This window comes from Sebastes umbrosus, chromosome 21, assembly GCF_015220745.1.
Source record: "Sebastes umbrosus isolate fSebUmb1 chromosome 21, fSebUmb1.pri, whole genome shotgun sequence".
In the NCBI taxonomy this organism is placed as follows: domain Eukaryota; kingdom Metazoa; phylum Chordata; class Actinopteri; order Perciformes; family Sebastidae; genus Sebastes; species Sebastes umbrosus.
Window position 1 is genome coordinate 17594601 of NC_051289.1, and position 23660 is coordinate 17618260.

General features: G+C 42.1%; 1 protein-coding gene across 3 annotated transcripts in view; it reads left to right on the top strand.

Annotated features, from left to right (window-relative positions):
* mpp7a (membrane protein, palmitoylated 7a (MAGUK p55 subfamily member 7)) overlaps positions 1 to 23660 on the top strand; it is a 163878-nt gene that overhangs the window by 76392 nt on the left and 63826 nt on the right. For all 3 annotated transcript variants that reach the window (XM_037756946.1, XM_037756947.1, XM_037756948.1), the window contains exons 5-6: positions 8282 to 8362; positions 17660 to 17791. In XM_037756946.1, the coding sequence (XP_037612874.1) occupies positions 8282 to 8362; positions 17660 to 17791 (213 nt within the window). The remainder of the gene's footprint in view (positions 1 to 8281; positions 8363 to 17659; positions 17792 to 23660) is intronic.

A 23660-nucleotide genomic window follows, 5' to 3' on the forward strand; every position in this document is an offset into this window, starting at 1 on the left:
GTGTGCACATAAGCAGTGCGAGTGCCCCGTTCACATCCACATGTGTCCACACACACACACACACCTGTGTAAACCCAAGGAGCAGCCTGGCACGGTGAACGGAGAGGAGGAAAAGCCCTTTTACTGGTGTGTGGTTTTGTTTGAAATCCCCAGCTCTGTTTATTGTAATCAAAGTGCCTCCCGACTATTCCACCCCTTCTAAGGAGCCCGCAGTCATACATCATGCTAATTAGTACAGAGGCAGAGGAAAGACGGGTGAAAGAGGGGATGAAGTTGGTTGGGGTAAAGGCCGAGGAGGAGGGAGTCTAGAGTGTCCTGAGACTGTCACGAAAGAAAGGCCGTCTCGTGGTCCGGAGTGGTTTTCCTGACCGTACAGGCCACAAGTGTCGGTGGAGGAGCCAGAACGTTCCATCCTGGAAGGTTCACACACGCCATGATGGGAGTCCCAAACCAGCCAGGACCCTTAAACAAACCAGAAAGGCCTTGCTTGAATCTACGCACCAGAGGTGTGGATTCAAGTCACGTGACTTGGACTCAAGTCACAAATTGATGACTTTAGACTCAACTTGACAAAATCAAAAAAAGACTTCCAACTTAACTTGGACTTTAACACCAGTGACTCATGACTTCACCTTTTGACTTGAAAATTCTTGATACCTTCCCCCAAGCCCACGGATTAAAAAGTATGTTAGTTACAAAGTGTCACGAATCAATTATTTTCCTGAATCAACTAACGTTAACGCAGTTCATTCCCAGCAAGGCGATACTTAATTCAACAAATCCACTTTGTTTGAACCAATCTGACAGCATCCAATCAACTTGAAGGAGAGAACCATGAAGAACTAACGTTACTGAGCGCCACTTGGAAAAAATTAGACCTAAGATCATTTTGTTCACGTACAAAAACTAAGCGGCGGTCAACAAAAAACAAATTGCAGTATGCAAAACGTGCAAGTCAAAAATTACAGACAGAGAAGCAAATGGCCTCACATTTGGTGACTAGCACATTATGACTTATTTATGAATCGAAACTCAATGTTTAGGACTTGCGACTTGACCTGGGACTTGGCTTGGGACTTGTCAGTCTTGACTTGGGATTTGACGCTGGACTTTTCAGTCTTGGCTTAGGACTTAATTTGGGACTTGTCAGTCTTGACTTGGGAATTTTCAGTCTTGACTTGGGATTTGACTTGGGACTTGTCAGTCTTGACTTGGGTCTTGTCTGTCTTGACTTGGGACTTGACCTGGAACTTGTCAATCTTTATTTGGGACTTGACCTGGGATTTGTCAGTCTTTACTTGTGACTTGACTTGGAACTTTTCAGTCTTGACATGGGACTTACTTGTGACTTGCAAAACAATGACTTGGTCCCATCTCTGGTAGGCAGAAAAGCAGCAATAACATGTATAGTTGAGAATAATGTGCCTGAGTGTTTGTCGTCTACGCTGCTGTTAGAGAGCAGATAACACCAGAACAAGAAGTCAGCCAGCAGAGTGGGAAGGATCTTAGATCTCAGCTTCTGTTTCTCTTTCCTCAGACTTTGCTCTGCCTCGCCAGGTTGTGGCAAGAGGCCTCAGACTGCTCGAGAGACCCCCAACTACCAGCCTCCATCTCCCCCTCCCCCTTACACATTTTCTCTTTCATTCTTTTTGTCAAATTACAGACTTTCAAATTTATGCTTCCTGGTAAATGCCCCGCAAAGCGTCTCCTCGGGATTATCAGGTATCGGACTGAATCCCCGAGACGGTGTATCAAAGCGTCTCGCAGCACACCGCAATCCTGAGTCCCCCTTCCTCGGCCAGTCAAAAGAAAAAAAGAACAACTCCCAACCCGGAGCGTTGCAGTGTATTTTTAAAGCGGATTGTTTTTCACCCGTGTCACCGCTCCAAGTGAACGCTATTGAAGTGGTGGCTGAGGACCGAAGTTCAACGGGAGAGATCTACAGTTAGATGAAATTCATTTCGGGCTTGGGTTTCGGGTAATGGAGGCTTAATTTATTGCCTAACATAAAACGACAGTTGAACCCCCGGCTGCCCCCGGCCGCACTGTCTAGCACACACAGCAGGTGACTGCCACTGCTCAAACAACCGGCTGAAACACGATCGATACCGGGCCCAGGGAATAGGTAGTGTATTACATACTTATTAAGACATGTCGGTGGGTGACTGCACACACACTTTTATGGATGTACATACACGTTTATTACTCAGTTTCTCTGCAGCCCTCATTAAGACTGAAATAGAAGCCTCATTGTGGAATGTGAAATACCACATTACATTAATCAAAAGGGGCAAATCAGCCTCCCACGTGATCCAGCTCCATGTACGCTCCAGTCTGTCGATCCAATCAGTCTCTATCAATCCTGTCAAAAAGCTCCACACGCCACTTCAGCGGTAAACTGAACGCCAGCGTCTTGTTCCAGATCGGCGTCCCATCGCTTGAACTGAGACTGTATCAGTCCTGGTGGTTGACTCGTATCTTTCTCCCCCTCAAAGGCTCCTTTTACTTCTCTGGCCGACTTCCCAACATCTTTATTCTCACCCAAATATCTGCTGTTACTAGTGGAGACCACTGGGTGCCATCAGAGGGCACTGGTCTGCAGTCCATACCTACAGCTAGTGATGGAACAGAGGCTAAACAGAGAGAGAGAGAGAGAGAGAGGGGGCGTCAACAGTTTTTACTGTCCAGCTAATTATGGCTCCAAAGGCCTTTGGTAGGTCCAATATCTTAAATATAGAAATCCAAATTCAGACCAAGGACCATCAGAATATGACACTTACTGTTGGATAGGTATTTAATTTGATCTATCTATCTATCTATCTATCCATCTATCTATACATATTGGTAGTAATTTAGTCATTTTTTATGCTTTTTTCATGCTAAATGAAACTTCTGAGCACATCTCACAAGATTTAAAGTGGTGCTTTTGTGTGATTCTTTGTGGAGAAACTGTCGATTAAATCAACTAATCGATTAGTCGACAAAATCATACGAGTGTTAGTCGACTAAGAGTTTCTTTGGTCAAGGACAGCCCTTGTAGCCATGAGTAGAAATGCTCCAATTTTGAATTTCACAATGATAAAAACATTTTGTTGTTGTTGTGGTCTGACACTGATGTGATACCTGGTAACATCACTCTTGCACTTGCAGGATTGTGAAGAGGACTTACCTTTTTAGATTGACCAGTTTATTGTCCCACTGTAAGAACACAACTTAGCAACATGACCTGATTATACTTGCAGTGAACTCTGCAGCCGTTATAAGAAAAGGCTCCACATTATTTGATATAATCATCAACAGCAACTCCTTTATCAGAACAATAATGATGATTTAATTTTCACATTTTTTTTAGAGGACTGACTTATCATGCATCCCCACTGTCACCACACCAGGTGAATAGGGTAAAAAAATGAAACTAATAGATATCGCCATGAAACTTCCCCAGTTGATTACTTACATTAAGACAATTATTTTTTTGTATTACAAGTTTTTTGAAAATGTATGTTAAAAATATAGATAAGAATGAAAGTTTGTTGTATGTAAGTGTGACTGAAGTTGAGATTTCTGGCTCAGAGTCTTCAAAGAGAAAACTCATTTTGAGAAAACTGCCTTTAAAGATATGGATTGTAAAATTCCACACATTTTGCAAGATACTACAGGTGAATAGGGTAAAAATCTTTAACAAATAGATACCATTGTGAAACCTTCCATGTTGATTGCTTACATTAAGACAATTATTTTCTGAAATTTTCTGTTTTAATGTGCAAATGAGGTATTATGTAATCCTAACTTCTGGTGAATTTTGGAGAAATCTACAGACACAAATAGACAAAGTAATAAAATAAACACCTAAATGTGTATTTTGGATGTCTTCTAGTCTGAAAGAAGACATGTTATGGAAGCAAAATAGCCCAAAATCTTAAATAGTTCCACTGATATTCTTTATGTATTTCATGAACGACCATATTACATTTGGATTGAAGTCACTTTGAGAAATATTTTATTCTTGTGTTAAATTTGATTATTTGCATGAGAGAAATTCATCTATTCATTATTTCCTTTTTAACTTTTCTGAGAGGGTGAAAGCCAGTAGTTAGACCGTGACACTTTAAAACTTTTTATTGAAACCTATGAAATATAATAATAGGAAAACATCTTCGTGCATGACTTTATAAAATCAAATCAAAACGCTGTATGAGAATGAACTCAGGTTAAACACTTACTGTAATACATTATTGATCACTTACACAATAAATTTAGCCAAAGTACGTTTTCTCCATCATATGAAATGGATCGCTGAGATCAGATAAAAGGTTAGTAGTTTTTAATTCTTTAATAAAAGCACCTTGACATGAGGTCAGCTTGATATATTGGGAGCTATATATCAAAGCAGCGAGCCCGTAGCCGTTCAGGGTCAATGGAGAGCTATAAACTGACACGCTGGGATCAAACTTATCTAAACAGTGCGGTGACATTTAACAAATGAAATAAACACAGTCTCAAAGGAGACCCGCATCATTCTTTTTGTTCCCCAGCCCTTCCCTCATTCTCTGAGGATGGAAAATATGACTCTAACATGGAAGCATGAAGGTAGAAGAGCAGAGCGTATTGTCAAACATGTCCCATCTGTCCTCCGCGCTGAGTTATGGGACAAGGTGCTTTAATAGGACAGTATGAGGGACTGGAAATGTAGTTTGTCTCCCTCCCTCGCTGTAAACAGCTCGGCAATGAGATGATGGATGGCGGCGTATCAGAGCGAGAGATTTTCCCTCTCTAAAGACCCTGACCCCGACTCCCCTCTATCTCTCCTCCTCCTCTTCTTCTTCTTCTCTGCTTTGTTTTGTGTCTTTATCTCTAACGTCTCCCTTTCCTCACACTTCCTCTGCCTCCCTCCGACCTCACGCTTTCAGATTCTCTTATTTTGTATATTTGAGAAAGTGAAGTAATGCAGGGTTGACTGAGGTTCAGCTAGAGTAACCTTGACCACTTTGACTATTCATTAGCGTGGTCTCTCTCCCTCGGGAAGGGGGGTTAAACCCCACCCAGCTAAAAGCACATGTTCCTGTCTCGGGCTAAAGTGACATAGCGTCCTCCCTAACCCCGGTCTGACCCTCGGCCCCTTTCCTTTACCTCTGCCTCACCTCTGCTGCTTTATTCCCGCACCACAGGGGTCGTTAGTCAAACAAACTGTAGGTTTTCCCAACCTCTGTCATCGGCTGCCTTAAAGGAGAACGCTGCGTTTTATGGGGATATTCCCCCCATTCAGCTTATCTGTTAGGTGATGACAACAGAGGCAACCAACATGATCCATGTGTCTCTTCACGCTTCTTTGCTACACTGCTTCATGCGAAGGATTTCAACGTACATGTACACAATATGTGCTGAAGTGTTAATCGGCATGTAGCATTCTCCTGCTAGAAGTCAAGCTTACCTTTTGTTTTCTAATGTTTGTATTATTTTTTAGGGCTGTCAAAGTTAACGCAATAATAACGTGTTAACGCAAATTCATTTTAACGCCACTAATTTGTTTAATGCATTTACGATTTTACGATTGTAGTGGGCTCAGTTTTAAGGTTATCGTGAAGATACTGGCATCATATGGAACTAAAAAACCTAAGGAATCCAGTTGGTATTTGTACACTAGGGCAGAACGATTTAGAAAAAAATAATTAATTGCGATTATTTTGACGGATATTGCAATAACTTGTGATATTCGAGGGAATGTTAATTTTTATATCTTTATTCTCATTTTCATTGATGAACATATTAAAATGATTATGGTGTGATTTTTGTGAGGATCTGTACCAAACAAAGATGTTTTCTTAAGTCTGTAGAATATGATTTGTAGGCCAGGACATCTCTGCAGCACCGCAATATTTAATTTAAAATGCTATTTTGACACATTTCCTTAACAATTATTGCACCTCCTTCGATTTGAAAATTGCAGTTAGGCATATATTGCAAATTTGATCAAATTTGGATTAATTGTGCAGCCCTATTGTACACTTATCTCCCAACTGTTTTATGATTTGTTTATATTATTTAGTGTTATAATGTCATTTTTCTTTTGTTATTACAAGTGCTCAAAATGATAACCTCAGAATTACAAATAATATCTCTGAAGGCTTTACAGTCTGCACAAAATATGACATCCTTTGACCGTCAATTTGGATAAGGAAAAAAGGGCTATGGTGGTCGAAAACAATAAATAATTGTTTTCATCATATTTATGTCAGTTTTGTATATATTTTAAAATAAAATAAGACAAAATACCAGACTTTTTGAACCTTATTTATTATTAATAAATATGTACTAAGAGCTCCTTCAAGTTTAATTTATTTAGGGCACAAGCTAATGATTATTTTCATTATAAATTAATCTATTCATTATTTTATTGATTAATTATGTATACTATAAAATATAATATATATGGAAAGATGCCCACACAATTTTCTAAAGCCCAAGGTATAGAGAGCCCAATATTTAATTTGCAATAATGAATTTGCTTGAAAAATGACTACAATTGATTAACAAAGCAGTTGCAGATTAATTTTGTGACTAATCATCATGTGATCATAATCATCAAAACTAATAATCAGCTCTACATTTCATTATTCTTAAAATGATGCTGCTTGTGCTACAAAATATAAGGACACACAGATTGCTGTGATTTCTTTATTTTTAACCTACAATTCACATACACGTGGTACAAAATACACACAACACAGTACGGTACGGCCATCTGTACATTCATGCTCACACGCCACACATACAGGAGAAGAAACATGACAGTGCATGTGTGTGTGTTGGCTCTCCCTTCACACCCCACCCTGCTATCTCCACTGGTCCTCTTTGTGTAGCAGACATTATCTCCTGATCCCAGCTCAGCACAAGCAGGTCTTTGTGTGCGGCGGCTCTCCTCTCCTTTCCTCTCCTCTCCACACTCGCACCACGTCCAGGAGGATTCTCCATAAATCAGAGCGCAGACGGAGGAGCGTGGCCTGGGCTTTAGAAGCAGAGTCACTTGTCTTGGAGCTACCAGACATTCATCATGAATGCAGTCCAGCGTAGTCCCACTGCTCAGAGATGCTCTCACAGCTCCCATTGTTTCCAAGACGAATGGGCTGTTCCTGAGATTTTCTTTGAAAAATGATCCTACTGAATAGTAAATTTGATCAAGAGACGAATGGCAACAAGTGTGAATTCTAGGCCCCATGACGAGCTGTGACCTTGCCTCCCATTAAGATGCACCTAATTTAGCACGATATCACCTTCCCTGTCTGATGGGCCCCCGTTGGTTGGGGCTGTCTGAAAGTCCAAACACAGACACTTGAGTATACAACTGTACTTTTTACACGTGATTTGGGGGGTTACATCACTACTCACTCGCTTAGTAGTTTCCATTAGATCTATCTCTGTTGATCTTCTGACGTATTAGAATCAATTTGAACTCAAATCAGTAGTTGAAATAAGGCTCAGAAAACAGGACAATAATCATCAGAAATAATAGTATTTGCGAGAACTTCTACAGGAGACAATGGGATTTTTACTTTCCTATAAGCACGTTTAATGGTTCCAACCTCGGGTTCTGAGAAGTGAAGCCAATGCTGAAGTGCCTTAAACTTTCATTCTTTCTAACAGCCAGCAGGGGGCGACTCCTCTGGTTGCAAAAAGAAGTCTGATTGTATAGAAGTCTATGAGAAAATGAAACTTCTCACTTGATTTATTACCTCAGTAAACATTGTAAACATGAGTTTATGGTCTCAATCGCTAGTTTCAAGTCTTCTTCAATACAGCATGATGTTCATTTAGTAAATTATGGTTCCATTTAGAGTCAAATAGACCATAAAGCAGGGGATGCTTTAGGGCGTGGCTACCTTGGGATTGAACTTTTACGGCAGATTACGGACAGACCATATGCACTGTGTATGCTAACTTCCTGTGGATTTAGCAAATGAATAACTGATTGATGAATGTAATACAGCTCTTTTTATACATGTTTTTGTAAGTGAATAGCTCAACGGCATATTTAACAATTTTGTGAACGATTTTGTTAAAAAACGTATGAACCACTATATCCACTATATGGTGACGGCCAAAAAACAAGATGCCAACGGCCAAAATGCTGAACTCGAGGCTTCAAAACCGTAGTCCACCAACCAATGGGTGACGTCATGGTGACTACGTCCACTTCTTATATGTAGTTTATGAGCCTTCCCTGACACAGTATATCATATTATGAATGCATTTGTGTGAACAATCTGTGTCTTCTCTTCTTTAGTTTTCCGAGGAGCTGGAAGGGAAATCAGCCAATGAAGAAATCAAAGAGCTTCTCCAACTACTGGCCAAACCCCACGTGAGGGTGAGTTTGGCTCCTGTTCTTCATTTCAGTCTTTATTAATTTCATCTTCAGCAAATGTTAAGAAACAACAAGCACATATATACTCTTCGCGGAGGACCACAGTGTATTGTCTTTTAAATAAGTTCTGGCTATCACACACTGAATCAAACACAATCTTTGGCTCCTAGTTTCACTGATGTCATCACATAAACTATGTGTATCACAGTGCAGCGCTGGCATTAAAGTGATGTGATTATCATGCCGTATACGCAAAGTAGTATGGCGCTTCGATCCAGGCTTTTTCTTTTTTGTCTCTCCTTGGCTGTTGGCCGCTGGCCTCGTTAGCCAGACGCGGACAGCTACAAAATGAATTTACACATTCTTATTTTCAAATGCGTAACTGGCCATCCATCAGGCCCCGCAGGTGTCTCAGCCAGACAGAGCTGCCTGCGCGACGGCGGGATAGAAAGAGAGCTGGACGGGCTCCTTTTTTTTTTTTTTGATGCACTGTCGTCATGCTTATTTGGGCTCTGCCAGAAACAACAGCTCAGTATGAAGTCCTCTCCCAACACAACACACACACATTTACAGTACGTCAAATATTCAATACCTCTCAGTGTCAAGGGTTGTTAAAAGACGGGGGCTCCCAAAAGGATCAGGCTTAAGTCAGATCAACATGTGGGTTTCTGAACGTCTACGCTAGTGATGTCATGATTAATTTCTGAAATGAAAACAATACAGTGAAATACATGTAGAAAGACTGACCGGTACAGTGCTGTTACACATGGGTCATGTATAATTGAGTTCATCATACTTAACCAGCAATCAACACACACAATCCCACATAGACACACACTATGTGTGGATGCACACACTCACACGAGCCTCTATCCCGAAGACAAACGGTCCCAATCCATCACAGCCTTGCTCTCCTGCTTTGCTTTGTGGGGACATTGTGATCTCCTTTGTCTCTGTCAACCCCAAAAGTGAAATGCGCCAGCAAATGATCAGCGCGCTCGCCACGAAGCATGCCTGTGTCAGAGATCCCGCGTTTTTTATTGTTTTAATTGCGCTTACAGCGGAGGTATTTGGCATGGCAAGGGGTCAATCCATCAAAACGCGGAGCTCGTGAAAGTCATCGATCAGGACGCTCGGCGGCTGCGACGGATGAGGTGAGGAGAGGTGAAGGCAGCAGACGGGACTGTGGGCCAGGTGTACATATTAATACTATATCCTGCCCTCTCATGTATGTGGTTATAGACATGGATCTAGGATGTCCCTTATGTCTTTAAGTTAACATTATAAATCTTAGTGAGTATTATCAGTCTAAATCATTAAAGGGACACTTCACCCCCAAATCAAAAAATGTATCAAAATGTTTTGAGTATATGGCAACATTTTCTGTTTCACATCTGTCAACACTACGATAGAATAAAGCTCATTTTGGTATAAAAAAGAAAACAAACAAAATCAGCCTCCCATTAATTGTCTATGGAGCAGCTCCAGACTTTATACCCCATGACATCACAAGTTTGAGACTTACTTCTCTGGTTTCTGGCTTTAAGAGAGAGTAGCTCATGTTCACAGATATTGATTGAACTTTCCTAGGCCATAGGTCATGGAAATAACATATTGGAATTCTTAATTTGGGTGGTGATCCCCTTTAAACACCCTCCCTACCACAAAGGGGTCTGACAAAGCGTCAGTATGTGACGAGTTGGAATAAGAACGTGTTGTATCATGGTGCATCTTTCCTCTATATCTATTAATGTTTACATCTAGTGCTGTCACGAGCACGAGCCTCTCGTCCCTCAGTAGATGCATGCTCCTTCTGTGCGGTGATAGGGTTGGCAGGTGTAGTTCAGTTCGGTAGAAAGAAAATAGTTCCTACATGAAACTGCTCACAACAAGATCTGTGGATTATCTCCAGTAACCGGGTCATGATTTTTGGAAAGAGTTTTTCAAATGTATTTTTTTTTTTGCGCTTTGAGCACTACAAGCTGAGTGCCATGTAGTTATATTGGAGAGAAGGCAGACAACTCTACGGCCGATATCTCCAACACTCGGCAACTCACACCAAAACTATCTACATTGATAAGTAGCACTACAGATAAGAGGAAAAATATAAAAAAAAATTTATTTTGGGGTGAACTGTCCCTTTGAGTATGGTTCCACTATAGAGGAGTGTCCCGTCCCCTCGAAATATATGAGCTGCATGGACTGTATTTTCAGATCTATTCAATAAATCTAAAAAGAGCTATAAGAGAGAACAAAGTTGGACTTTGATCAAAATCTTTGAAGTGCCAGCACTTTTTATCCTCTGACTCAACAGAAGCTACGGCCACTGCAACCGCCACGGCCAACTCTTCAGCCCCAGAGTCGATCTCAAAGCCTTTACCCCAACCACAGCTGACCATCCGGCAACTTAACAACTCCTTAACATCTTGTTTTTGCTGACCTTTTGTGGTTTAACTTCTCACCTATGCTGCAGTGATGTAGAGGTGTACTCCAGAGTGTGGCAACACACTTGAAACCTTTAACCAATGAGTCCAGCGAAGCACTGCTTTTTGATTAGATTAGATATTACTATAATTACATGCAGTTTTCCCCCAATTACCAAATTGATCTTTTTGGTCACTGGTGGGAAATCTTCTCCATTAACAAGAATTAATTCAAACCTGTAAGAATGCATTAACAAATATCTACTAGTGCATTGCAAACAATGGTACAAAATCCTATACCCAACTTCAGCTTTGTCTACTCAGGAAGAGCCTCACCAATGTTTTTTTAAAAACATTTAAGTATTGATTTTATACATTTAACACACATTTAACACCACAATTGAACAAATGAGTGTATAAAATAATAATAATAATAATAATAAAATCATTTGAAAGTAAATAGCTAAACATAAAGTTAAAAAAAAACATATATTTACAATTAAAATATAATGAAGTAAATAAATTAATTAAAAACAAAATTAATTAATTAATTAAATAAATAAAATTAAGAATTTGTCACAAACATAAAACAAAGTATAGCACACATTCCTCACAATAGATTAGTCATTTTTACTCTAACTTCATACTTCTAGTGCCTCTTCAATGTCACCATTTTAAACAAATTCAAAAAAACATTTCCCAGATGTCATAAAACGCCGAAGATTTCCTCCTAACTATACTGTATATGTGACTTTCTCAAGAGCCAAACTTGATGTTAAGTTTTTCAACCAGTGGCTAAGAGAGGGGCATCTCACCAATATTTACTTGTTGTCACTCTTTGTCTATTTGCTTCCTCTGTTCTCCTACCACCTCCACTCGTTGCTCATCCGACCTGCGTTCCAGCGCGGAACGAGGTCAGCCAAACAATTCCACACCAAACAATGGAAAATATTCGGCTACTGCTTCCTTTACTGCCGTCCGACAGTGCTGTCAGAAGCAACCGAGGCCAAGGGAGTGCGAACCGTGGTGCACTGGTTGTTTTATCACTGGACTAGATTTATTTCAAACATTTCATGGCCATGATAGCGTTGTAGATCATACACGAACAGTACGGGAATCTGTTCCTCACAACATCAAAGAAAACAATATCTTCTTTTTCTGATGTTCTGTGAGTAACCACAGGCTGCAGTGTGTCCGGTTTCGATTGAAAGCGCCGTACGCGGTGATGTCAAGTTGAGCGATTGACATCTGATATCATACATCATGTGTTCACACAGTTTTTCTAAACCTCTCATTTTCATGACCTCTACTCTTGTGCATTGGTTCGAGTTTTGAGCACCTGGGCCTTCCTGCTGGAACACTGGTTCAACAATAGATTGGTTCCAGCATCTTGGTTCGGAGGGAGGGCTTTGACTGTAACATACCGACGCATGGAGCCTCTTGACATTTTCCTGACATCGTGTCTCACACCGTAGGCAGCATGTGGGCTTCTAGAATAAAGCATTAAAACTGGCTGCTCTCTCTCTCTTTGTCTCCATCTGTCCTCCAGGGCACTTGACACCGTACCAGCCAACCCTCGTGTAAATCACAGGGCCGTGGGTGTAAAACACAAGCAGATGGCTGCTGCCTTTGAATGGCGTCTCTGTGCGATAGTAACTGTATCACTCTTAATTATGGCTGAAATGATCCATTCCTAGGGTGGGAATATAAATCAGGCTCTTTAAAACTCCCCTCTCTCTTTCTCTTCCTCGCCTTTTTACAATTCGCACATGAAAAAACAACTTTTAGCCATATTAGCCCCCCTCAGCAAGACTAATATTGACAGTGATGAAAGTGCCAATTATGATGGCCGCCTGTTTCCGCCGGCGTGTACGGAGGTAGGTGTGTATACGTGCTTGCAGGATGTGTTTGACTCGGGGCGGTGCGCGCTGAGGTTCAAGGCTTAGGGAGGCGTGAGTGTCAAATCCCAGCTGGCCTACAGCAGCGTCTCCGGGGCACACAGCGGGGTCCTCACCGCCCGGGCAAAGCGGCTACCCTGAAAAACGAGTGGGCTGGTGACAGGGCCGGGGGGCTTTAATGAGAGGCCAATGCCAGGAATGTACCAGCAGGTTTATTTAGTCAAGCTCAGTGATCTGTTTTTCTAGGATCCCTATTATGCCTAATGAACACAAACACACGAACCGAGAAAGGACGGGATGCCTGGAAAACAAGGGTGGCTTCGCTTCTCCTTCATCTTTCTTTCCGTCCCTCACTCTCAGCTGCAGGGCCTATACAACGATATAACCCGAGATTTGATTAGGCGGCTAATCCACCGACACTGAGGCACAGCAAGACCCACTGACTCGCATCAACCCAGGAAGAAAGCTTCCACACACAGGGACCCCTGTATGTAAAACATTCCTACCTGTGTAGTTGTGCTCACATGTCAACGGTCACCAGCCAGGGCCGTGTACCATGTGCTATCTATTAGCATGCAGCTGTTATTGCTACTTCCTAGAGAGTTTTTACAAGGAATTAGCTGTGGCTCTGTTACGGGTTGTTAGGCACGGCCATGGGGGAGAATGTGGCGGTGGGGAGCAATGCCAGAGTTTAAGGAAGTGCCATCGACGAGGGGACACGCACAGGTCAGGATATTAGGCCTGATGGATAGAGTTCAGGAGGAAACAGCAACTGGCAGGTTAGTGGAGGAAAGGTTGAGGTGAGCATGAGAAGGAAAAGTGTAGGGTTTTCTTAAATTTGTAGCTTTTTCCTTTTGAAGAGGACCTATCATGCCCACTTTCCGGTTCATATTTTTATTTTGGGTTTCTACTAGAACATTTTAATGTGCTTTAATGTTAAAAAAAAACGCTTTATTTTTCTCATACCGGCTGTGCTGCAGCACAGTTGTGATTGGTTGACCGAACCAAACTCTTCGGACTCCGCTCCAGCTCTGCTCTAACTAGCTTTGTTTAAATTAAGGGGCGTGCCAAACTATAGCCGCTAGGCTCCAGGGATGACGTATTTTTGTAGGCCAACCAGGAAGTTAGCATCGCCCTGGTTCCCTCGACAAAAAGCCAATGGGATTTGTTCATTGGGTTTTATATTATTGCAGAAAATAAGCTCTGTGATAAACACATGTTTATGATACTTACACGTTTTGTTCAGCCAGATAATCTTCACAAATTAACACCACTTTTATGATTTTTGAAGTGCAACCTCCGGAAGTAAAAAAGCTAACACAATGCTATGAACGAACTACACTATGGTCGCATGAGCGCGAGTATACACAACGAGGCTGTATATGCGGACGAGTCGGCGTGATGACGTTTAATAGTTTCATTTAGCCACTTGTTAGCAGCCGCCTTTTTTAAGACACATAAAGGCTTCAAAATTTACGAGTGGAATATTTAATGATGTATATTATGTAGTAGAACAAAATGTGTAAATCTCTTACGCTTGTGTTAACCACAGACCTTATTTCAGGCATCTAACTAAAAATTAGGGTTGTCCCGGATACCATTTTTTGGGTTTCGAAGCTTCGGTAAGAAATATTCGTAGGTATTCGAAGCATCACGGAGCAGCATGGCATTCTGACATGTTCTTCTGTCTGTCTGTCTCCATCTCCCCCATTTCAGTGCCCTTGTTACTTGTGTTACTTGGTGACATCACTACCTTACGGAAGAAAAGGCGGGACTTCAAGCAAGGTGTTTCAGGCAGTTCAGGAGCAGTGTTTCTGTGGGGGAGAGTAACTCCCTTTGGCGTGGAATTTGGGCTTTGCAACTTTGCAGACCGTTAACATGCACAAAAAACTATACAACACACTAAAGGAAAGGGAAAGATTGGTCCTCTTTAATCTAAAATAAACTGCTTATGTGTTCCATAAACATCAAGTCTATAAAATGTAAGAATATAGGGAAAGATCCATATTTCAATTTCCCGAAGCCGAAGTTGACAAGTTCACATTCCTTATTTGTCAAACCAAGAAGTCCATTATCCAACATTGTTTTCAGTTTGCTGTGATATAAAACAGAACAGTAGCAAATCCTCACATTTGACAACCTCTGGATCCGGCAAATCTTTGATATTTGAATGACGTTTTTGTTTGATTTATGACTTGAACAGTTGAGTTTTATTTATTTGCACAGGTGAAAATCAGGCAATGTGTAGAAAGAAAGAAAAAAAAAAATAGCATGTCAACGGATTGATTGACAAATTGTTTCAGCACGACTCCAATCTCACTCCAAGGACTAATGTTGGACAGCGTCCGGAAAAACACTGTAGTTCTGCTTCTCGGGCACCGGGCCCTCATGGTGTCCCACCCTGCTGAGAGGCTGATGGACGCCTGGCTGACCCACGTATTGTCGCGACCCAGATCAGGTGCTGTGACTGACAGTCAAACGCCATAAAGAGAGCCACAACGCCACATGTATCCAACCTCAAACTCAAAACGTCTCTGGGTTCGCTGTCACGGCACGGGCCAGCTTTCACCAAAGGATATTTTCGTAAAACTCGATACAACGGCAAATTAAAATTGTATTTCTCGTACCTCCTGTGGGAGAAATAACTGAGAAAAAGAAGGTAAAGAAAACAGAAAAAGAGATGTTGTCAGAAGCATTCCTCTGTAAATACTGGCCCTGTGATATTTTATACAGCTCTGAATGGAGTGCTACTTCCATTCACTGGCTATAGCACCGTTATATAGTCATGAATGTTCACATGTGTGCTCAAACATTAATCTCATCACTACATTGTGGAAACTGCAACTGCAAGCTCTCCATCCATGTCTTGAACACAATATATATGTGTTATATATCGAGCCCAGGTTTGGGATCCCATTCAGTTTGCTTTTATTGTCCTCATCTGCAAACAGTTTTGGTTTCCTGCGTTCCAAGAGAATATTTCAATACTATAATGACAGCATCCCCAGACATACAATACAACACAAAGTGTGTGTTTATGTACGGTGCAGATGAAAGCCAGGAACACATTGTCAGGCCTGTTCTGAGAAATGAACAAACTCATGCTGGGAACATTTTGGGAAAACAAAAAAAAAACACATGAAAGATAAAACTGAAGAAGAGCAAACAAGAAGAAGAGAGAGGATTAATGGCACTTGAGAGAAGTTTGGACAGGAGGACCAAGACAACAAGAGAAATCTTGGGAGGAAGATGGTGTTCTTCTGGGAATTTGAGTCAAATTTTTTGGTCATTTTTGTCTGGTCTGCTGGCCAGTTTTGAGTTAGAACCTTATGTTGGGTAAAAGTCGAAATTAGGCATTAGGTCCGGTAAGTTAAAGTAAAATTCCAGTTTATCACAACTTTTGTCCACAGCTTTAATTGGTTATGATAACATTGTACTCTGCTGATACCAACAATGAAAGAGCCTCCTGGCTTTTATACAGCCTTAGATGTTCCTCTGGCCCTGTTGCAGTAAATCCCAGACTGATGTAGCTAGCCTGGTATGAAGTCTTTTCATTTTGCTAGAAGTGGTACCGTTTGGCGGTTCAACTGCCCACTCCAACTCCTCTTCAGCTTTGAAACATTTGTCTGACTTGGAACCATACCATGTATAATAAGAACTGGTTACGGTGTCGCCGCTGAGTCTTGCTTCCAATTATATCCAGTGGCCACTCACGGCATTGCAACAAAAAGTCCCCCTCCCCAAAGACCACCATTGTAAAAAAGACGTCTGTAAAACGGTTGACAGGACACCACGAAATTGAAAACAAGGTCAATTATAACTATTTCTATTGTGAATTCTTGATCCATGGAGGTTATATATTTGTAAAACTTTCCTTCAGCACCCTTAACCCATCGGCCCATTAGTACAGTGGTTTTAATGCAGATAGGAATAATTGCTAAATCTACAAAAGAAAGACCCATGTAATAAACCGTCCTTATAAGTGAATAAATAGACACAAGTCCCCACAAGTGTCAAAGACAAACTCAGAGTGTGTGCATTAGTATGTGTGTTGGTCAGCTTGTCTCTTGGCCACAGAGCTCCAGTTGCGTCTCCTCCTCTCATCTGCTCCCAGTTAGCAACATCTTGAACGCTGTACTGCAGCATGCTCCCATGTCATAAAACACACTGCTCCTCTTCTCACCATATCCTTCTCTCTCTCTCTCTCTCTCTCTCTCTCTCTCCCTCTCTCTCTCTCTCTCTCTCCCTCTATACTTTTGTCTGGCACATGGGGTGGAAGATGTTTTTCTCACTTTTCTCTCCCCCCCACCTCAACCACGGAAAAAGCAGCACGCGTCCAGCTGCATCTCGGTCCGGACATGGAGTCGTTAAATAGTTTGAAAAATGAACGTCTCAATGGCATCATTCTTGTCTGCGTACCGTCTCTTTTTTATGTCTGCCCGTGAACGTGTGAAATATCTGAGGCCACTGAGAACTTCATTACTTTGAGCCTGCCGCCGAACAGCACGGAACATCGCTTCGCCGAGTGTTCACCACCTTGCCCTGGAAATCATCGGTACTGAAAGCGGTTGCCAAGGATGCCCCCACCACCACCACCAACACCACCCTTTCACTCCCAGTCCCTGGCAAGGCATGGACCAGGGCGGGGACTGGTTGCCTTTAATCAGAGAGATGTATGGAGGGAGATCATGGGCCTAATGGCAATTAACGCTACTACCTACAAGTCCTGGCTCTGAATGCATTCAAATCCATCACCCAGCACTTGAGGGAGGCACCCCAATTCATAGCCATCCTCCCTGCAGTCTCTGCCTTTTCTCTGAGAAAGAAATGATAGATTGAACTCTTAATAGCATGTATTGCTACACTTTATTTGGCTAATTTAGACCGAGGTAAAGCCAAGGCCTTTGTGGTTTGACTGATAACCCTTGCCTCTTGTTTCTTTCCTCCCATCCATCCCTCTATCCCTCTCCATCCTCTAGAGCCTCCTGTCGGTCCACGACACTATCGCCCAGAAGAGATACGACCCTGAGCTACCTCCGCTGCCCGATGACATCGATGACGACGAGGATTCTGTGAAAATCATAAGACTGGTCAAGAACAAGGAACCTCTCGTAAGTAACTTTGTCAGTTATCTTGAGAAGTGATGTGTTTGATCTGTGCATAGTGGTTTATTTCTGATTTATGACTAGAACAATTTGACACACAGTGCTGAGCTGCATCTCAAATTAATCTTCAGGTTCCCAGCTTTCAGATGATGTACACCACTTCTATGTGACATCTACAGTTGACCTGCTAAAGACCCCCTGTACCCCCCATAAAAAAAGACAAAAACGGGTCTATTGTGGGTCTCAGAGAGTTAAAGTATGTCTCCAACATAAACGTATCATCAGCTTCTTCATTATTTGTGATTAACATCTTTATGTCATGCAATCCCTGCGTTTCGGAATACCCAAAAGCAGCGTCCGCACCACAAGTCAAGCCAATACCATACATGCTTTTGAGGTACTAGCCTGTGGGAATCCAACCCACAACCTTGAAGTTGTAAGCACACCAAAACCGACCACAATTACCCTGCTCTTGGCCATGAGTATTTTCAGCCAGTCTAGGCTCGGTGTCTGCGAACGGCTTCCTCTTCTATCCTGGTCAGTGTTGCTCTCTCTCATTGTAACATGCTTCTCACGTCCGCGCTCTTCAGACGTCGTCCCAGACGTCAACAACCACCCATCTGTCTCGGCCCCAGGGGCCCCAACTCTACGGTGGCGACATCTTGGCCTGCATTCTGTATATGCTTTCACTCCACCCCTTGACCTCTGTATGTGTCCCCTGATGGCTGCCGGTCCAAGCAATCCACTGCTCTTGTCAGCGCGGCACGTTTGAGAATAGGCTTCTGTAACCCTGTGAATGTAATCGGCGCTGGTTTTACTGTACATACCTTGATTTTTTTTGTTGTGATTCTCGTGACTGACCCCGGTGTGCCGCGACACATAAACACTCCCCAAGTCCTGGACCGGCCCGTCAACGACCTCCATCTGTCATCGCAGCACTTTGTTGTGTGCTGAGGCCCCGCCCAGCTTTGATCTGCGCCGGACGTGTCCTGGCCCCGGCCGCCTCTATTTTCACTTTGTGGTTTTCGCCCCGACCACCATCTTGGCTCCAGGCCGGCGCACTCCTCTCACCACACCCCGGGGGGAAGCAGAACACACCTAAGCCATTTTTGGGTTCCTGCCTGTTGCATGTTCCGTGGAGCTGCTGAACGTAATAATGTGGCTTGGAGGAATTCTCGCTTCCCCCCCATTCCTTTCTCGACACACATTGTCGCGGGCGCTTCCTGCTCCGGGCCTCTCCCGGGCCTGATGTTGGATCACATTCCCCGAAACCATAATGTGATTTACACCCGCCCCGGTCAGCTTAATCATCTAGCCGGTGTTGTTCCATTACACGACCTGTTTCTTTTTTGTCTCAGTGATTTGGCTCCTGAGAACATCTGAAACTCACATTTACGACGTGTGATATTGTGTGTTATTGTACAACATCGAAGGTGTTAATTATGTAGAATATATTTTTGTAGTAATATAGTGGCTCGGTTTTAGTTTATAGGTTCAGGGTGCCCACTGGTTATTGTGTGTTTCCAGTGTTGTTTTAGGGGTCAACACTGGGTCAGCTTTATAAATACTCCTCCGAAAGAGGTTCTCATTTGATGTGGCTCGTTAAATGCAATGTATCATCAGTAGCACCGCAATATTGTTGCAATGGCAGCAACCAGTGTATTTAATTGTGTTCACTCCCTTCAGGCTTTGATGCATAATAGGCTCCAAAATTAGATTTATAGCAGGAAATCAAGCCATGATACCTCCCAACCTGTATTACACAAAAGATTTTATTCATAAACCGAACAGCAACAGCTACTAAATTTGCCATCGCAGCTAATTACACAGCAGTGAGAAACCAAATTAAACTATACAATGACATCTTGGTGTAATGGGAAGCCAGTTTCAACCCACCGCTGCAAGTCTTAGCTGCCCTCTCACTGCCCATAGGACCCGCAGGGCACAACTGCTGCCCATAATCTCCTGTGGCTATAATTTAGGCCTTACTGTGGTGTGGACAACAGTGGGATTCTTCTGCAGGGCATTGCTTTTTCTGTGTATGCAATGAAAGAAAACAATGAACACTAAAGTTGTGCTATTGTGGCAGTAAGAAATCTCAGAAATGTTATGTGCGATGTTCTTGGGGGCATCAAAAGAAGTGCAACTTGAATCACCTCTTTTTGGGAAAGTGCTTGGAACCTCAGAGAGAGACTTCCATCATCCTATCTGTATGCACACACCTTTGTGATCAGAACATATGACTCTTCGCTGTCTCGTGACCACTGAAGGATTAATGTGTCCAGAGAGATTATGGCTTGCATTCATCAAATAGAGTGGAGCAAAGTGCTGTAGTAATATAAACTTGCCATCCCTACGATATATTGCTGTGTAGCTAAAGGCCTTTTCACACCAAATTTATGCTCCGTAATTTGTCAGTTTTGATGCACATTAACTTTTCACACCTCAACTGCAAATATTGCAGCAGAGAGAAGTGAGAAGTGAAAACTCCACAGCCTTCATGTATCTCTGCTCTAGTTGTCTTTGCTGCTGCCATTTAGCATCATGTAGCTCTCTTTTTTTGTCCAGATGTGCGTGTCATAGAGGTTTTGGAAAGAAAATAAAAAGAGTTAGGACAGCATTTTAGCCTAAAGTTAGAACTCAAGGAAATAGCATGTTCACCAGCTCATCACTTCTGAACCTGCTTGTCATCAGTGGTGGAAGAAGTACTCAGATCTTTTACTTAAAGTGGCAGTAGGCAGTATATTTTTGGCATCATTGGGCAAAAATTCCATAATAAGCTTTCAGCATCTTGTAATTCAAGTGTTCTAAGAGAAAGCTAGACATCTGCTCCTCCTCATGGCTCTGTTTTCAGGCTTTAGAAAATCTAGCCTGTGACGGGAGACTTTGACCAATCACAGGTCATTTCATTGAGTGACCGGAACTTGGCGTTCCTTCACCAGATTTCACAATGGCGGCTGCGTCACAAACTTTCTCATTTTACAGCTAAACAGTACACTACAAGATGATTCTGAACACATTTGAGGTGAGAAATAGGCATTAACGTAACATCATATTGATTCATATTTGATCAGCGCTGCCTAGTTTGACGGTTTGGTCGGAGTTCGGGATTGATTGACAGCCGGCTCTAATAGACGGCAACTGGACGGCAGACTCCAGATCAGCTCTGACTGCTTGTTTTCCTCCGGTCTGTGAAATCTTGCAGATGCCGTTAGGAGCACCGGAGGACACAGAGGCACATGATTTTTTTCAGGTAGCCTGTTACATGTACTACTGTCAGGATATAGCGACCGTTTTATAAAAATAACCTTTTTTAATCATATTTGCTCCAATCTCGCCTACTTCAGCTTTAAATAAAAGTAGCAATACCACTGTTTATAAATTACAAGTAAAATACTTCATTAGAGTTTTTACTTAAAGCTGCAGTGGGTAGAAATGGAGCAAATATGATTATAAAATGGTCACTATATCCTGACAGTAGTACATGAGACAGGTAATTTGAAAAAAATCCTGTGCCTCTGTGTCCTCCGGTGCTCCTAACGGCATCTGCAGGATTACACAGACCGGAAGAAAACAACCAATCAGAGCCGAGCTGCAGCCTTGCCGTTTCTGAGCAGCTGTCAATCACTCGCGAACTCCGATCAAACGGTCAAACTAGGCAGAGCTGATCAAATATGAATGAATATTCTGTTACTGTAATGTCTATTTCCCGCCTCAAATGTTTTCACAAACATCTGGTAGTGTACTGTTTAGCTGTAAAATGAGAAAGTTTGTAACCCGGCAGCCATGTTGAGATCTGTTAAGGAAATACGAAGCACCGCCCACCAGCCGGAGTTGGTCAAAATCAAACTACATAATAATTCAGTGATCCGGCAGTGATCCTCCCTACTCTGTAGCACGACACACTCATAAATGTGCTGACATGGCATTGACATACATCATCATATTTTTGCCCTCAGTGTGAAATGGTCTTAATAGTCCTCATGTTACTTTGTCATTTGTGGAGGTGAAGTTACGCTATTTTTTTGTGACCTTCTAATTAGGTTGTAAATTTGAGGGTTCTGCATCTACCTCTGGCCCCTTAACAAATTGTCATCCTGTACATCTTTAAAGGGAAACTGACCCTAATGAACAGTTAGATCGTACATTAAGGAAACAGCCGGCGGGTCAGATGCTCATGGTGAAGTCACAGCCATTCCACTAACCAATAAAAAAAGCCTCTAATTGCGCGGGGGTCCTCGTTCACTGCCGCACCAAATTGATTTGGATGTGCCCTTTAACTCGCAATTTCATATAATCAGCCTGAAATTCTCGAACTTGACATCATAACAACGCGGCTGTACAATATCTAATTTCCTTTCCGTCTCTCCTTACTTTGCTCGCTTTTATTTTCTCGTTCACGTTTTCCTCCGTCTGCCTTTGTCTCATTGTACAGTTCTGGTTATTGTGGAGACTGGGCTGTAGTTAGAACGCAGGCCCCTTTTCCCGTGACTCATCCATTAAGTTAATTGTGATTAGTTGAGTGGATTGTATTCAGTAGCTCTGATTAATTGCTATCATTTCTCGGAGCGTGACTTCATGCCACATTTCAGCGAAACTGTAAAAACTCTATCTTCCAAGACAAACTCCCTCTTCTTCTTCCTCCTTTTGTCCTGTTGTACTCCCTGCTCCCCCGCCGCTCTCCCAAACCGGCGGATTTATTAGCTCAAGTGTCGGGACAATGAAATAATTGAGTTTGGAGAGGGGCATAAACATAGAGAAACATCAGGTCAGCCATGTATTTTTATTGAAAGAATGTGTTATTTTGGATAAGGTTTCCGAACAGCTTTGGTGGGGGGGCTAAATTTGAGCGTCAAGGGGGTTGCGTCAGGACTGAGTATGTGGCGGCGTGGCTGATATACTGGTGAGGTTTGCCTCAGGTGATAAAGGGTTCGAGTGCAGACTGACTAATAGGAGAACACTGGACAAAAAGTTGGAGGAAGCTAGAATGCACTGGTGTTACACAACTCATGTCCCCCAGTCAAAAAAAAAAGATCCAGGAGCTTGGAGGATTGAGGGAGGCCTAAAACATGAGCTACAAAAGTGTCCACCTTAAAAAGTTATATATATGTGTCGTTAATGAAGCCTTAAATCACCAATTTCTCTAGATTTAAGTGTCATTTTCTTGGTACTGGTGACGCAATGTGTCCTCATACAACAGTTCGTATGATATCTTTCAAAAAGTTATTCCTCATTTTTCCTACGAATGTCCAGCAACATGTGTCAATTTCCACACGTGATATGCATACAGTCTTTTCAAAATAAACTTCCGTCTTCACAGAAAACAACTTGGTTAGGTTTAGGCAACAAAACTACTAAACGACTAAAAATCGTGGTTTGGGTTAAAATAAAAATGTGTATGTGGCATTACTTAAATATGGACCTTACGTGACAAATAAGTCAACGTTTGGGTTAAAATAAGTACGGAAGTGGCATTAGTTTAGAACGGAAGTTATGGGACAAATAAGTCAACGTTTGGGTTAAAATAAGTACAGAAGTGGCGTTACTTAAGTACCGAAGTTACTTGACAAATAATTCAACGTCTGGGTTAAAATAACCATGAAAGTAGCATTACTTAGGTATGGATGTTGGGTGACAAATAGAGCAACGTCTTGGTTAAAATAGCTACGGAAGTGGTATTACTTAAGTATGGAAGTTACGTAACAAATAAGTCAACGTTTGGGTTAAAATAACTACAGAAGTGGCGTTACTTAATTACGGAAGTTACATAAAAAATAAGTCAACGTTTGAATTAAAATAACTCTGGAAGTGATGTTACTTAGGTACGGAAGTTACTTGATGAATAAGTCATTATTCCGGACAAATAAGTTAACAT